The sequence below is a fragment of the Erinaceus europaeus genome, chromosome 10 (genome assembly GCF_950295315.1).
Source record: "Erinaceus europaeus chromosome 10, mEriEur2.1, whole genome shotgun sequence".
In the NCBI taxonomy this organism is placed as follows: domain Eukaryota; kingdom Metazoa; phylum Chordata; class Mammalia; order Eulipotyphla; family Erinaceidae; genus Erinaceus; species Erinaceus europaeus.
This window is the reverse complement of record NC_080171.1, coordinates 19,001,702-19,014,108: the sequence shown is the minus strand read 5'-3', so window position 1 is coordinate 19,014,108 and position 12,407 is coordinate 19,001,702. Positions and strand designations below refer to the sequence as shown.

The window sequence follows — 12,407 nt, the reverse complement described above, 5'->3', positions numbered from 1 at the left end:
CTCCCAAGTCCAGAGCTCTAACCATTGTGTCATTTACCAGGCTAGCATAAATAGGTGTTTTTTTTTTTTTAAAGATTTTATTTATTTATTAATGAGAAAGATAGGAGAAGAGAGAAAGAAGCAGACATCACTCTGGCACATGTGCTGCCGGGGATCAAACTCAGTACCTCATGCTTGAGAGTCCAAAGTTTTATCATTTCACCACCTCCCGGACCACCATAAATAGATTTTTAATGACACAGTTCAGGCAGTGACAGAATCTCCTTGAGAAAATTTTAGTAGAAATATACAACCCTTAAAACAAAAGCATACAATCCTTTGAGAATAGAGCTTTCTGTTATAAAAACTTAAGGAAAGGGAAAATATTTTTAAAGCCTAAGTCTTACAGGATTTTTTTTTACAGAACTGTAAGACGGTAAGTCTAGAACACAAGGAAACAAGGACCCCATGGTAGGTGCTTTACAGATCAGAGATCTTGTCTTAATCCTGAAATATGAGCTTGAAAAAAGAGTAGAAAATTAAAAAATAAGCACAATAAGCAATAGATCATATAAGTAAGATGGAGGTGACTTCTGTCAGTTTTAAGGAGCTCTAGACAAAAGAGAAATCAGTATCCGTGAAATAACTGAGTAAGGACTCACAAAAGGTTTTTTCCTCAAGACCTCAGTTTTCACTTTCTTTTTTTTATTATTTTTTATTTTTTATTTTTCACTTTCATCAGCAAATGATAGGTTTCTAAAATCTCCTCTAGTCCTGATGTTCTGATTCTAAATGAAAATCATCACTCTCACATGTGGGTATGTGTGTGTGTTCACTCTGTATAGGAGCGACAGGATGGGAGACCAATAGGTTTGCCAACAACAGCATGTTGTAAGAGGGGTTGGAGGTCAAGATTACATGAACATTGTGAGGTCCAACCATGTAGTGCTCAATAAAAAGTGAACGTGGGACTGGGTGGTGGCACACCTGTTGAGCGCACATGTGACAATGCACAAGGACCCGGGTTCGAGCCCCTAGTCCCCACCTGCAGGGGGAAAGCTTTGCGAGCGGTTGCAGGTATCTCTCTGTCTCTCTCTCTCTCTCTCTATCACCACCTCCCTCTAGATTTCTGGCTGTCTCTATCCAATAAATAAAATAAAGATAATGGGGGGCTGGGTGGTAGCACAGCAGGTTAAGCGCACATGGTGTGAAGCGCAAGGGCTGGCGTAAGGATCCTAGTTCAAGCCCTGGCTCCCCACCTGCAGGAGGGTCGCTTCACAAGCTGTGAAGCAGGACTGCAGTTGTTTATCTTTGTCTCTCCCTCTGTCTTCCCCATCTCTCTTGATTTCTTTGTCCTATCCAACAATGACAATAATAACAACAATAATAATGATAAACAACAAGGGCAACAAAAGGGAAAAAATAGCCTCCAGGGGAGTAGCGGATTCATAGCGCAGGCACCGAGCCCCAGTGGTAACCCTGGAGGCAAAAAAATAAGAAAAAAAATAAAGATAAAAAAATATATAAAAGTGAACGTAAGGTTAAGTAGTAACTATTACAGATTCTTGAAGAGGAGTCATAAGGATTAATGATAAAAGTAGTTGCTTGCATATTGCACCAAAGGAAAAGACTTGGTGGGGGTGGGGGAGTGTTCAGGTCCTGGAACATGATGGCAGAGGAGGATGTAGGTGGGGGGTCAGACTATCATGTAGAAAACTGAGAAACGCTGCATATGTACAAACTACTGTATTTTACTGCTGACTGTAAACCATTAATCCCCCTCAATAAAGGGGGGAAAGTAGTTGCCTGTAGCAAGAAAATGTCTCTGTACAGAGACACAGGTGTAAGGGGAGGCTGGGGATGGGTAGGGAATGAATAATACAGAAAGGGAACTTGAAGCCAGATGCAAAGGAAGAATATCATGCACAGAGCAAAAGAAGCATGGACATTTTAAATGAAGAGGAGGCAGCTAATCATAAGGAAGTAAACCTGAAAGATTTCACTGTTTTTACACTGTTGATAAAAATTTCTAAATGACTTCTACAAAATAACAATGAAGACCAGACCACGCACATAAAAGGGGGGGGGGGCACAAATGAAGGTATCTAAATGACCAAGAAGTAGATAAAAGAAATGTTGAGTGTCATTAGACACTGGGGAAATTAACATTAAAATCACAATATGATTCTACTTCATACTCATTAAATTGGATAAAATAAAAATGACTGATAATGCCAAATATGGAGAGGATACAAACATTGCAATTTTCTTACACTGCTACTGGGAATACTTTAAAATGGTACATGGGAAATTATATGAATTTCTTGGTGTGTGTGGAGTTGGGGCCTTGTATATGCAATGATTTCACTGCTCTGGGACACCTTTTTATTCAGGCAGACGGAGAAAGAGAAGACACACAGAGAGAGATACTACAACTTCCCCCAGTGCCACAGCACCTTCTCATGTGATGCTGGAGCTCAAAGCCAGGCACACAGGGCAAAGCACATATCCTCCCCAGTGAGATATCTCTCCCCATCTTTTGTACACACAGACCAGAGCATTACTACACCAACATTCAAAAATTAATGAGTGACTAGAGAGATGACACAGTGGATAAACTCTCAGCATGAAGTCCTAAATTCAGTCCCTCACACTGCATGTTCCAGAGTTCCAGAGATGCTCTGCCCCATCCCCATTAATTCATGTGGGTCTGCTTCTAAATTCTGCTTCTAAGACCCCTTCTGTTGCATTGCTTGCTGCTGTGGTCTATTTACATAATCACTGTGTTACCAGGGAACCGCCCTGCCTGCAGGGTATTGGTTTAATCCCACTGTTTCAACTCTCTTTTTGCTCCACCCCCTCTCCTAGCCACACCCTGTTCTCCACCACCAGTTTGCATTCTTTTTTGACTCCACCCTCTCTATGTCACATCCTGTTTCCACCCTACTTGGCGAGTATAAATACAGCTGCTCTTCTGATATAACACATAGTGAAATTGCCTTCTGACTTCCAGAGTCCCAGTCTCTCTCCTGCGAAGCTAGCCCAGCAATAAAGATTGAACTGTGTCCCACTCAGCAATGAATCCCTGGTTGTGTCTCTCTCTCACCTGCAAAGGTAGCCCAGCAAATTCATATAGCTTTAGAAATGGAAAAACCTATATATTGTATTGATTCTATTTCTATGATATTCTAGAACAGGCAGCGGGGACAGAAAGGAGGTCAGTGGAAATGTAAGATCTGAGAATGGGCTGGGTAGGTAGATGAGCAGCAGAGCACCTGCCTCATATATGAGGCCCTACGTTTCATCAGCAAGCCCCAATGCGACATGGAAGCACCAAGGGGAGCTCCCAGCGAAGGGGAAGGGGGAAAACTCCATGGTACAGTGCTGCTTTGGTGTCTCCCTCTCTCAAAAAAACTGGCAAGGGAGGGGGCCAGACGGTAGCACAGCGGGTTAAGTACATATGGCACAAAGCTGCAAGGACCGGTGAAAGATCCCAATCCCGCCCTTTTTTTTTTTTTTATTGTCGTGCACTTATTATTGTTGTTGTTGTTGCTGGATAGAAAGAGGAGAAATGGAGAGGGGAGGGGAAGACAGAGAGGGGGAGAGAAAGACAGACACCTGCAGACCTGCTTCACCGATGTGAAGCGACTCCCCTGCAGGTGGGGAGCTGGGGGCTTGAACCCGATGCCTTATGCCAATCTTTGCGCTATGTGCCATGTGCACTTAACCTGTTGCACTACCGCCCATCCCCTCTGGAAAACCTCCTGTCTTCCCCTCCTCTCTCGATTTCTCTCTGTTTTCTCTCTGTTCTATCCAACAACAACAACAACAAAAATGGGAAAAATGACTGCCAGGAGTGGTGGATTTGTAGTGGTGGATTTGTATCGCCAGCACCAAGCCTTGGCGATAATCCTGGAGGCAAAAGCAAAACAAAACAAAACAAAACAACCTGGTAAAAGGCAGCATGATGAGGTGGGAATACATATCAGTGGTATGGTTCCAGGCTCTGGGTATATCTCCCTCTAACACAGTAGCATAAAAAATGAAAGTCCGGGGGTCGGGCGGTGGCGCAGTGGGTTAAGCACTTGTGGCGCAAATCGCAGGGACCGGCGTAAGGATCCCGGTTCGAGCCCCCGGCTCCCCACCTGCTGGGGAGTCGCTTCACAGGCGGTGAAACAGGTCTGCAGGTGTCTGTCTTTCTCTCCCCCTCTCTGTCTTCCCCTCCTCTCTCCATTTCTCTCTGTCCTATCCAACAACGAATTGCGTCAACAAGGGCAATAATAATAACCACAACGAAGCTACAACAAGGGCAACAAAAGGGGGAAAATGGCCTCCAGGAGCGGTGGATTCATCGTGCAGGCACCGAGCCCAGCGATAACCCTGGAGGAGGGAAAAAAAAAAAAAGAAAGTCCTCAGGGGTCAGGCGGTAGCACAGTGGGTTAAGTGTGCATGGTGCTAAGCGCAGGGACCGACTTAATGATCCTGGTTTGAACCCCCAGCCTCCGGCTCCCCACCTGCCGGGGAATCGCTTCACAAGCAGTGAAGCAGGTCTGCAGGTGTCTATCTTTCTTTCCCCTCTCTGTCTTCCCCTCCTCTCTCAATTTCTCTCTGTCCTATCCAACAACAATGACAGCAATAACAACAATAATAATAACCACAACAACGATAAACAAGGGCAACAAAAGGGAAAAAAATGGCCTCCAGAAGCAGTGGATTCACAGTGCAAGCACCAAGCCCCAGAAATAACCCTGGAGGCAAAAGAAAAAAAAAAAAAAGAAAAAAGAAAGTCCTCAATCAACAAAAGATTAGTAATAGTCCCAAAATGTGGAAGCTCAACAGTACACTACATAACAACTACTGGGTCAAAGAAGAAATAAAGGAAGAAATCAAAATGTTTCACGAGTTCAATGAAAATGAAGACACAGCTATCAAAATATTTGGGACACAGCTAAGGCAGTACTGAGAAGGAAGTTCATAGGCATACAAGCACACACTAGGAAACAAGAAAAAGCACAAATAAACAGCCTGATTGCACATCTTAAAGACCGAGAAGAAGAACAAAAGAATCCTAAAGCAACCAGAAGGACAGAAATCACTAAAGTTAGGGCAGAAATAAATAACATAGAAAATAAGAAAACCATACAAAAGATCAACGAAAGTAAATGTTGGTTCTTCGAAAGAGTGAACAAAATCGACAAACCTTTAGCCAGACTCACAAAACAAATAAATCGGATACTAAATGAAAGAGGAAATATCACAACAGACACCTCAGAAATTCAGCATATCATGCGAAACTGCTATGAACAACTATATGCCACCAAGCTAGAGAACCTGGAAGAAATGGACAATTTCCTAGACACCTATGAACTTCCAAAATTAAGTAAAGAAGAACTAGATAACATGAACAGGCCCATCACAGCTAATGAAATTGAAACAGTTATCAAAAACCTCCCCAAGAATAAAAGTCCTGGACCAGATGGTTTTACAAATGATTTCTACAGAACCTTCAAAGAAGAACTAATACCACTACTTTTTTTTTTAACTTTTAAAACATTTTATTATATTTATTTATTTTCCTTTTTGTTGCCCTTGTTGTTTTTATTGTTGCTGTTGTTATTGATGTCGTTGTTGTTGGATAGGACAGAGAAAATGGAGAGAGGAGGGGAAGACAGACAGGGGGAGAGAAAGACAGACACCTACAGACCTGCTTTACTGCCTGTGAAGTGACTCCCCTGCAGGTGGGGAGCTGGGGGCTTGAACTGGGATCCTTATGCCGGTCCTTGCACTTTGCCGCCACGTGAGCATAACTGCTGCGCTACCACCGGACTCCCATACCTCTACTTTTAAAAGTCTTCCAGAAGACTGAAGACACTGGACTACTCCCTTCCAGCTTCTATGAAGCCAACATCACTCTGATACCAAAAGCAGACAGGGATACACCAAAAAAGAAAACTATAGACCAATATCAATGATGAACATAGATGCTAAAATATTAAACAAAATTCTAGCCAACCAGATACAGCAGTATATCAAAAAGATTATTCATCATGACCAAGTGGCGTATATCCCATGGATACACGGTTGCTTTAATATATATAAATCAATCAATGTGATCCACCACATCAACAAAAGCAAGACCAAAAACCACATGGGCATATCAATAGATGCAGAGAAAGCTTTTGACAAAATACAACATCCCTTTATGATCAAAACATACAAAAAATGGGAATAGATGGAAAATTCCTCAAGATAGTGGAGTCTATATATAGCAAACCTACAGCCAACATCATATTCAATGGTGAAAAACTGGAAGCATTTCCCTTAAGATCAGGTACTAGACAGGGCTGCCCACTATCATCAATACTATTCAACATAGTATTGGAAGTTCTTGCCATAGCAATCAGGCAGGAGCAAGGAATTAAAGGGATACAGATTGGAAGAGAAGAAGTCAAACTCTCCCTATTTGCAGATGATATGATAGTATACATAGAAAAACCTAAGGAATCCAGCAAGAAGCTTTTGGAAATCATCAGGCAATACAGTAAGGTGTCAGGCTACAAAATTAACATTCAAAAGGCAGTGGCATTCCTCTATGCAAACACTAAGAAGAAGTTGAAATCCAGAAATCAGTTCCTTTTACTATAGCGACAAAAACAGTAAAATATCTAGGAATAAACCTAACCAAAGAAGTGAAAGACTTGTATACTGAAAATTATGAGTCATTACTCAAGGAAATTGAAAAAGACACAAAGAAATGGAAAGATATTCCATGTTCATGGGTTGGAAGAATTAACCATTAAAATGAATATACTACTTATAGCCATATACAAATTTAATGCTATCCCTATCAAGATCCCAACCACATTTTTTAGAATAGAACAAATGCTACAAATGTTTATCTGGAACCAGAAAAGACCTAGAATTGCCAAAACAATCTTGAGAAGAAAGAACAGAACTGGAGGCATCACACTCCCAGATCTCAAATTGTATTGTAGGGCCGTTGTCATCAAAACTGCTTGGTACTGGAACATGAATAGACACATTGACCAGTGGAATAGAATTGAGAGTCCAGAAGTAAGCCCCATACCTATGGACATCTAATCTTTGACAAAGATGTCCAGACTATTAAATGGGGAAAGCAGAGTCTCTTCAACAAATGGTGATGGAAACAATGGGTTGAAACATGCAGAAGAATGAATCTGAACGACTATATTTCACCAAATACAAAAGTAAATTCCAAGTAGATCAAGGAGTTGGATGTTAGACCAAAAACTATCAGATACTTAGAGGAAAATAACTGGAAGAACTCTTTTCCGCATAAATTTTAAAGACATCTTTAATGAAACAAATCCAGTTACAAAGAAGACTAAGGGAAGCATAAACCTATGGGACTACATCAAATTAAAAAGCTTCTGCACAGCAAAAGAAACCACTACCCTGTGGTCTGGGAGGTGGTGCAGTGATAAAGCTTTGGACTCTAAAGCATGAGGTCCTGAGTTCGATCCTCGAGAGCACATGTGCCAGAGTGATGCCTGGTTCTTTCTCTTTCCTCCTATCTTTCTCATTAATAAGTAAATAAAATCTTCAAAAAAAAAAAAAAAAAAGAAACCACTACCCAAACCAAGAGACCCCTCACAGAATGGGAGAAGATCTTTACATGCCATACATCAGAAAAGAGTTTAATAACCAACATATATAAAGAGCTTGCCAGACTCAACAACAAGAAAACAAATAACCCCATCCAAAAATGGGGAAAGGACATGGGTAGAATATTCACCAAAGAAGAGATCCAAAGGGCCAAGAAACACAGGAAAAAATGCTCCAAGTCTTTGACAGTCAGAGAAGTGCAAATCAAGACAACAATGAGATACCACTTCACTCCTGTGAGAATGTCATACATCAGAAAAGGTAACAGCAGCAAATGCTGGAGAGGGTGTGGGGTCAAAGGAACCCTCCTGCACTGCTGGTGGGAATGTCAATTGGTCTAATGTCTGTGGAGAACAGTCTGGAGAACTCTCAGAAACCTAGCAATGGGCCTACCTTATGACCCTGCAATTCCCCTCCTGGGGATATATCCTAATGAACACAGCACACCCATCCAAAAAGATCTGTGTACACATATGCTCTTAGAAGCACAATTTGTAATAGCCAAAACCTGGAAGCAACCCCAGTGTCCAACAACAGATGAGTGGCTGAGCAAGTTGTGGTCTATATACACAATGGAATACTACTCAGCTATTAAAAATGGTAACTTCACCATTTTCAGCTGATCTTGGATGGAGCTTGAAAAAGTCATGCTAAGTGAAACAAGTCAGAAACAGAAAGATGAATATGGGATGATCTCACTCTCAGGCAGAATTTGAAAAACAAGATCAGCAAAGAAAACACAAAGCAGAACCTGAACTGTAATTGGCATGTTGCACCAAAGTAAACGACTCTGGGTTGGGTGGGGAGAATATAGGTCCAAAAAGGATGACAGAGGACCTAGTGGGGGTTGTATTGTTATATGGAAAACTGAGAAATGTTATGCACGTACAAACTATTATATTTACTGTTGAATGTAAAACATTAATTCCCCAATAAAGAAATAAAAAAAGAAAAAGTCCTGAAGGAGGTGGTGAAATTAACTAGAAGGAAGCACAAGAGAACTCTCTGGGGTATAGAGAGGTGCCCGTTCCCGTCCCAGACATGGCCACTTGTCTACTTAAAACTCTTCACATTCACCGACTGTGTTTAGGGAAATTACTCAGTGGTAGAATGTAGGATTTACATGCATGAGGCCTCCGGGTTGATCCCTGGCACCACAAATGCCAACCGGACAGATACTCTGATTTCTCTCTCTCTTATTAAATAAATGAATATTAAGAAAACTCACTAAATGGGGCTGGGTGGTGGCACATCTGTTTGAGCGCACACATTATAATGCACAAGGACCCTGGCTCAAGGCCATAGTCCCCACCTGCAAGGGGAAAGCTTCGTGAGTGGTGAAACAGGGCTGCAGGTGTCTCTCTCCCTCTCTATTACCCCTTTGCCTCTCAATTTCTGGCTGTCTCTATCCAACATCATCATCAATGGCAACAATAACAATAACGACAACAACAAGGGCAAAAAAATGGGGGGGGGGAATGGTCTCCAGGAGCAGTGGATTCATTGTGCAGCCACTGAGCCCCAGCAATAACCCTGCAGGCAAAAAAAAATTGAGGCGCTAGGGCCAGGTGGTGGCACACCTGATTAAGTGCACCTGTTACAATGCACAAGGACCCAGGTTCAAGCCCCTGGTCCCCACCTTCAGAGGGAAATGAAGCAGTGCTGCAGGTATCTCTCTGTCTCTCTCCCTCTCTATCTCCTCCTCCCCTCTCAATTTCTGACTGTCTCTATCAAATAAAGATAATTTAAAAACATTAAAAATTGAGGTGTTATTTATATACAATTAGATGCACAGAGCTTAAGTTTAATTTTTAACATTTAAAAAAATATTTATTTTATTTATTTATTCCCTTTTGTTGCCCTTGTTTTATTGTTGTAGTTATTATTGTTGTTGTTGTTGGATAGGACTGAGAGAAATGGAGAGAGGAGGAGGAAGACAGAGAGGGGGAAAGAAAGACAGAAACCTGCAGACCTGCTTCACTACCTGTGAAGCGACTCCCCAGCAGGTGGGGAGCCAGGGCTTGAACCAGGATCCTTACGCTGGTCCTTGTGCTTCATGCCACCTGCGATTAACCCGGTGCAATACAGCCCGACTCCCTTTTTTTAAAACATTTTTTAATGAGCTGGGGGCTGGAACCAGGATCCTTACACTAGTCCTTGTGCTTTGTGCCATGTGCATTTAACCACCCAACCCCCATCACCTCAATTTTTAAAAAAGTATTTATTTATTTATTCTCTTTTGTTGCCCTTGTTGTACCTCAATGTTTTTAAAAGTTATTTCGAGGGGAGTCAAGCGGTAGCACAGCAGGTTAAGCGGGGTGACGCAAAGCACAAGGACCGGCATAAGGATCCCGGTTCGAGCCCCTGGCTCCCCACCTGCAGGGGAGTCGATTCACAAGCAGTGAAGCAGGTCTGCAGGTGTCTATCTTTCTCTCCCCCTCTCTGTCTTCCCCTCCTCTCTCCCATTTTTCTCTGTCCTATCCAACAACAACGACACCAATCATAACTACAACAATAAAAAAGCAAGGGCAACAAAAGGGAATAAATAATAAATATTTTTTTAAAAAGTTATTTAGAAAAATATTAAATTCCAAACACTCTGGAATCAGCACCTCCAGTATGCTGTCTGGAATTTTCTAGCTGTACATGCCTACATTTTAAACACACAACAAAAACTAGTACCATTTTTTCCCCATTTAATGTCTATTAAATATTGATGCATTTTTCAAAACTAAGAAACACACCTGTAAGAAGTGGGTGACCCCCCACCTGCAGGGGGAAAGCTTCACGAGTGGTGAAGCGGGGCTGCAGGTGTCTCTCTGTCTCTCTCTCTCTCTACCTCCCCATCCCTCTCAATTTCTGCTGACTATCCAATAAGCAAATAAAGATAAGTAAAAAAAATTAAAAAAAAAAAAAGAAGTGGGTGACACGGGGCCAGGTATTAGTGCACCTGGTTGAGTGCACATGTTACGGTGCGCAATGGCCCAGGTTTAAGCCCCTAGTCCTCACCTGTGGGGGTAAGCTTTGCAAGTGGTGAAGCTTGGCAGCAGATGTCTCTCTGTTTCTTCTCCTCCCTATCTTTCCCTCCCCTCTCAATTTCTCTCTGTCTCTATCTTGATATAGTTTAGTTTTGCACTGGAGTGGGATTCATAAGTGATTATCACCTTTTTTTTTTTTTTAAAAAGTCTTTATTCAAAACTAAACTGTATTGGGAGCCGGGCGGTAGTACAGCGGGTTAACTGCAGGTGGCGCAAAGCACAAGGACTGGGGTCAGGACCCTGGTTCGAGTCCACGGCTCCCCACTTGCAGGGGGTTTGCTTCACAGGCGGTGAAGCAGGTCTGCAGGTGTCTATCTTTCTCTCCCCCTCTGTCTTCCTCTCCTCTCTCCATTTCTGTCCTATCCAACAACAACAACATCAATAATTACTACAACAATAAAATAAGGGCAACAAAAAGGAATAAATAAATATTTTTTAAGAAAACTAAACTATATCAAGAGTCCTTCATACTCCAAGGACTATGATGAGCTTATATTTTTCCACCAAGCATAATTTTTTGAGTCAGTGAAAAAGGAAATTTTGCTGAATGGTATATCTCATATCAAAATACAGTACTTTTTAGAAGAATATAATTTAACTTCATTGATCAAAACACAAAGTTATGTTTAGTTCATCAGACTGAAATAATAAGGGGTTTATATCAATATGATTTATTAAAAATAAAAAGTGAAGAAAATTATAATCATACCCATTAAAAACATGCTGAATGAGTGGATGAGTAGTCTTCATATATACATCCCGATTGGTGCAAGTCTCACCAAAGACTTCATCAAAGTAAAAAACATGCTGAAAAAGAAATTTGATTATTTAATAAAATAAGCATTTAATATCTCTGTTCAAATTAACACATAAAACACACAGTTTAACCAATGGTAACTGAACGTGACAAACCTAGAGATGAATTGGTAATTGGTAACTGTCAAGTGATAGGGCTTTTTTAATTTTTAAAAATATTTATTTATTTATTTTCCCTTTTGTTGCCCTTGTTGTTTTATTGTTGTAGTCATTATTGTTGTTGGTGGTGTCATCGTTGTTGGATAGGACAGAGAGAAAATGGAGAGAAGAGGGGAAGAGAGAGAGGGGAAGAGAAAGACACCTACAGACCTGCTTCACTGCCTGTGAAGCGACTCCCCTGCAGTAGGGAGCTCGGGGCTGGAACCGGGATCCTTACCGGTCCTTGTGCTTTGCGCTGCGCTTAAACTGAGGTGCTACTGCCCGACTCCCTTTTTAAAATTTTCTTATCTTTATTTATTTATTTATTGGCTAGAGACAGCCAGAAATTAAGAGGGAAAGGGGAGATAGTGTATAAGAGAGACAGAGAGAGACCTGCAGCACTGATTCACCACTCGTGAAACTTTTCCCCTACATGTGGGGACCAGGAGCTCAAACCTGGGTCCTTGTGCACTGTACCTTGTGCACTCAACCAGGTGTGCCACCACCTGGCCCCCAGGGCCTTCTTGTACTTGAGATCTCTTAAATATATTAGAAAAAATTAAGGGGTGGGGGGGGGGTAACAGCATCATGGTTATGCAAAGAGACTCTCATGCCTGAGGCTCTGAAGTCTGAAATTCAATCCCCTGCACCACCATAAGCCAGAGCTGATCAGTGCTCCTGGGGAAAAAAAAAATTATTGAATAGAGGGAGAGAGAAAGAAAGGCACTTTCAGCTATTTCATTGCTTGTAAAATGTTCCCTCTTGCAGGTGGGGACCAGGGGCTTGAAC

At 41.8% G+C, this 12,407-nt stretch overlaps 1 protein-coding gene across 4 annotated transcripts in view; it reads right to left on the bottom strand.

Moving 5' to 3' along the window:
* Positions 1–12,407, bottom strand: part of KIF24 (kinesin family member 24) — a 68,123-nt gene that overhangs the window by 27,583 nt on the left and 28,133 nt on the right. For all 4 annotated transcript variants that reach the window (XM_060199268.1, XM_060199269.1, XM_060199271.1 and 1 more), the window contains one exon: positions 11,374–11,471. In XM_060199268.1, the coding sequence (XP_060055251.1) occupies positions 11,374–11,471 (98 nt within the window). The remainder of the gene's footprint in view (positions 1–11,373; positions 11,472–12,407) is intronic.